The following is a 4,718-nucleotide window of genomic DNA, read 5'->3' as shown; positions in this document are numbered from 1 at the left end:
GCGGCGCGCTCCAAGGGCAGCGCGTTGCACCTCGACGGGAGGCTGAAGCTCGAGCTCCTCTGCATGGGGGCGGCGCCGTTGGAGTAGCGCGGGACGCTGCCCCCGCTGTAACAGCGGCGCTTCTCCACCGGCGTCCACACCTTGGAGCCCAGCGGCCGCCAAGCCGTCCTGCAGCTGGACATCTCATCCGAGAAGGAGAGCGAGCGGCACTGGCGCTTGCTGGGCGGCGCCGACGGGGGGCCCTGCCGGTCGCTGAGGCTGAGCTCCTGGATGAGGCTGGTGACGGAGCGGGTGCCGGCGGCCTCCCCGTGCCAGAGCGGGGCCTCGGCRCCCTCGTCCGCGAGGCGCTCCCAGCCGCCCGGCTGCTCCACGCGCAGCTGCACATCCCGCCATCTGTCATTCTCTGTGCGGAAACGACAAAAAATAAAAACCATGTTCACACAAGGACACACATTAGCGGGTGTTCGTTCRGCGCTTCGCTCTCTACGGCCAGGAACAAAGACCAGCGCGTGGGACGTTTTCCAGCGCCAATTAATTAAGCCTTGGAATATGGTTTTCCAAACTGCCAGCCGAACAGTTGCTRCGGCATGGAGGGGAAGAGAGTCAAAATGATAATCTCAGCAGAGCAGGAATGCTGGAAGCAGATAAAAATGTGCCCTTGCCTGTCCAAACTGCGCTATCCGAGGGGAATTTAGCATTAGGAYGCGACGCGGTCACGGTTTATGTCTGATAAATGACACACATCTCRGGACACGCGCTCGGAAAGCAAGACACCCGGCCCCGCGGCCCCGGCTCTGCCGAGGTCTTTGCTGTTGTCCCCCGTGCGGCGCTGCCAGCGGAGGGATCTCTCGGGTCAGGTCAGCAGACAAAAGCAGCAGAAATAGCAGCTGATTTTTCCTGGCACGCAGCCCCGATGTCACCCCTTCCCCAGGCCCGGGGGCCTCATGCGGCAGGATGCAGGATGCCTTCCCCCGCCGGCCTCGCTTCTGCCATAAATCTTTGGGAAATCGCACGGGAAGGCTCGAGGGCAACGTTTTCCAGGGCAGCACTGGGAGTCTCTTGCTTTTCCTTTTCCTTGGCCAGCGTGGTGGGACAGAGGTCGTGCTCTTCCCAGCGCTTCCCATGGAGCAATGGTTCTCCCCAGGGATGAGCCTCAGGTTGCTTAGTCCAGAGGCAGTGACTCCTTCCAGGAAACACCGGCTCCGGGAGAGCATCCGYGCTGGAAGTGCTGGGGAAATGCCGAGCGCAGGGCTTGCCGGCACAGGTCCTTGTCGGCTGTCAGTCTCCCAGAGCCTCCCGCTTTGGGATGTTAACTGGAAAGCTGCAGAAGTTAAAGTGCAGATGCACAGGGAATTCCCAAAGGGAAGCGAGGGAGGGGGCAGCTGGGCCCTGGAGGATGCACTAGCTGCAGCAAAGCCGCGATCTGGAGGCCATGGAGACACAGAGGAGACAGAGACCCCCTGGATGCCCCCTGCGCAAGGCCCAGCCAGGCTCCCCCGGGACAGCAGCGGGAAAGGCTGGCACGGGGCGCCGGGAACCCTGCGGGCACCAGCGGGACAAGCTCCTGCACCCAGGACGGGCTCCTCTGGTGACACCGACCGGGTTTCAATGAGCGCGTTCAGAACCACACACGGGAAGGGTGTAAAAATCAAATCCTGAGACAACTCGCGCTCTAACAACACAAATGTGCYGCCATAGTAATTTTACAGCTCCCTTTTATACATAATTCATGATCCTTCTGCTCAAGTTTCCTCTACGCTCCTCTCCTGCGAAGTAATTTACATTCATACATAATTTATTACAGCAACTTGTAAAGTAATTACGGGTCTCATTTTTTTTTTCCTTCTTTTTGGCAAATAAATCCTGTTTGGCTCCAAACCCAAACACCTCTTTTCATGCATGCGTCCATCTAACTCTCTTCAACACGTGCTGTTCAGCTGGGATTCTGGTGTGCCGCTCTCCGTGTGCCGGGGAAAAGGCAGCCTGTGTCTTCCACCGCTCCCCTGTACGTTCAGGAGACGGTTTCTAAACGTGGAACAAATCCGAGCGTCGTAATTAGCTGCTGGCAGCGACAGGGAGCCTTCCTATTTCTCAACGGAGAGGAAAACGGGATGCGCGTAGCTCTGCTTGGCTGGGAAGTGAAAAGGAGGGCGCTCCGCTCCGCGATCCAACCTCGCGCCGGCTCTGCCTTGGGGAGGGCCAGTCTCCATGTTCAGGGGAAACTCACTTGTTCTTCAGTGCCTTCCTCTTCCAAGGCTCCCAAATGCTTCCTCTTCCTCTCAGCCGTCTCCGTTGCCTATGTGACTCCATGGGCAGACAGACCACGCTTCAACAGGCAGAAAGGGCTGCCTACATCCATGGTCYTTCCAGAAAAAAACTACCTTTAAGGAAAACCGATCCACCCCATTACGAGTTTCATGCAGGCAATAATGCAGCTGGAGTTGGAGCTGCTCTCGGAGCTGTACTTCCTGCTGCAAACGCTTGGCATTAGTCATTTAACCGGAGCCGTCCTCCCCGGAGCCGGCTGGAAAGGAAATCCCAGGGCAGGCACGGGAGGTGCACGGCCCGAGTGAGCGCGTCCATGGGAAGAGCTTGGAAAAATCCCCATCCTGAGACCAGCATCATCCCCCTGCAGCCGCGTGCACTGGAGCTCCCGGACGGATCCTGTCTGCTCYTGCCCACTTAGATGCCCAGGGCTTCTCAGGGAGCTGCTGGAGGCGAGCGGACTCAGGCCATCAATCCCTTGTTAAAATATCCTATTTTTTCTATCGCTGTCCATCCAAAGAAGGAAAATTTTCACTACAGCAAGGCAAAATTCTTACTCGAACTTTCTAACATGCCGGGCCCTAGCTCAGCCACCCATCTTTGCACTGGGGATGGAGACAGAGGGAGGAGAAGGGTCTATGTGCAGGGGGGACATCTAGTCCATAGACAAGTCTTGTTCTCCCAGGTGTTTCAAGGGGCCAAAAAGGAAAAAAGAAATTGTGGATTTTCAGTTTTACACTTAGCATCTTTAATCTTCCTTCCAGCAAAGCTAGGCCTATATATATTTAAAAAAAAAAATCTTATCTGAAATACTGAATACTGACAGAGTATTTCCTATGAATCTACAAATCTAGAGCCTGTTTAGGTCCCTTTGAAGAGCAGATTGACCATCACGTCACCCGCCATGGAGGGTCTCACAACATTCACTCGAAGGAACATTGACTCGTATTCACCCTGTGCTTTACGTTACTGCCAGAGGCAACGAGACAGTTTCCCTGTGACACACTGTGCTAGGTGGGGGAATACTTTAGCAGCAATATTAATATTTATCACTCGTGTTGGAACACTTGGGAAGCTAGGGTCCCGGGCCGGATACTCCAACACATGAAAACCATAATCTCTGACCCCAAATGCTTCTAATTTCAGCTGTGCGAGCTACTATAAAAATAAACAGACCTATCAAAGCGCAGAGGAAGAGAGGAATAAAAAAGGAGATAAGCAACGTGCTCGGCGGCTGCAGCGGGGCAGGAAAACCGCACGCGGAAGGGCAGCGGCGGGGGCGAGAGGCCGATGGCTCCGGAGCCGGCGCTGCTGGAGCACCAGACACAGCGCAAGGCACCGGGAGACGCTGCCGCTACTCACCCGTCATCCCGCGGGAGAAGAGCGTCGGCCCTTGGCTCATCTTCGGGGTGAGCTGCAAAGGAGGAGAGCAACGATTGATGGTGCCACCTCAGTGCTGCCCGCATGGAAGCCCATCCAAGCCTCCCGTCCCCATGGAAAGTGGCTACTTGTTGGGTTAAAYGTGCGGCCCTTTTCTGGAGCGGGGCTCTCTTGTCCCAGGACTCCTGCTGCAGATTCTGCCTTCATATTGTTCCAATTTGCACTAAAAATAGGGAAACACACCACTGCATGGGGACAAAATAACTCCAGTAGCTTCTTGCACTCCTTTTTTTCCAAGAATTTTCTTCTTGACAGTGTCAGAGAAATCATCAGACTTCTAAACATGGACATGGACAGTTTTATATATAATAAATCAGTATGTCATCTGCTGCTACGTGCCATTTTAGCTATGTGTGTGAAAGCACACTTCCACACCAATTGTTCTTTTGTTTTCCCCCAAAATGTCCATATTCCGCTCCTGAAATGTCTCTCCTGGCAGCTGCAGCGCATCGGAGCGCGGCTCTCCTTGATCCAAGGAAAGCAGCAGCCCAAATTCCACAATAATCTGCGCTGCTCGAGCTGTATTTTATCTGGCAGCCGGCAGTAACCCTCGCACCTTCTCGCCTGATCCATGTTTTACACATTGCCCATTGAATAATCATAATAATGATGATAATAATAATAATATATCAGTAGTGGACAGTGACTGGAAGGAGAAACTCAGTTAAACGATCCTGCTGCATATGCAGGGTGCGGTTGCACATAGGGATGCGGAGGCAGAAAAGAGCAATTTGGGCAGGTTTTGGGGGCGACTGCTCCCAGCCCCATCCCGCTCCCCACGTCCCGTTCATCAGGGAGCATCCCACGCCCGGCGCTCCGGCCGCCTCCAACCCCCGCGACACAGGGAGTTCATACGCGGGTTCTGCCCAATTCCATAAATCCATGTAGGCAGAAGCCGGCGCATCCAACCGTTGCCTTAATGGCGTGGATGTGATAACCTGAGCTCGACAGCCCCCCGCGCGGGCCGCAGACACGCGTGGCGCGTGGCCGTACCCGCTGGGCGCCGCGTGGCC

General features: G+C 55.2%; 1 protein-coding gene across 1 annotated transcript in view; it reads right to left on the bottom strand.

Moving 5' to 3' along the window:
- FAM53B (family with sequence similarity 53 member B) overlaps nt 1-4,718 on the bottom strand; it is an 18,342-nt gene that overhangs the window by 8,375 nt on the left and 5,249 nt on the right. The window contains exons 2-3 of the mRNA XM_026039953.1: nt 3,628-3,679; nt 1-403 (exon numbers count right to left, since the gene is read on the bottom strand). The exon at nt 1-403 is cut by the window's left edge and continues 322 nt beyond it. Of these exons, the coding sequence (XP_025895738.1) occupies nt 1-403; nt 3,628-3,679 (455 nt within the window). The remainder of the gene's footprint in view (nt 404-3,627; nt 3,680-4,718) is intronic.

Source organism: Nothoprocta perdicaria, unplaced genomic scaffold, assembly GCF_003342845.1.
Source record: "Nothoprocta perdicaria isolate Ctin4 unplaced genomic scaffold, notPer1 scaffold_247, whole genome shotgun sequence".
NCBI classification, from domain to species: domain Eukaryota; kingdom Metazoa; phylum Chordata; class Aves; order Tinamiformes; family Tinamidae; genus Nothoprocta; species Nothoprocta perdicaria.
This window is presented reverse-complemented; position numbering and strand designations above follow the sequence as displayed.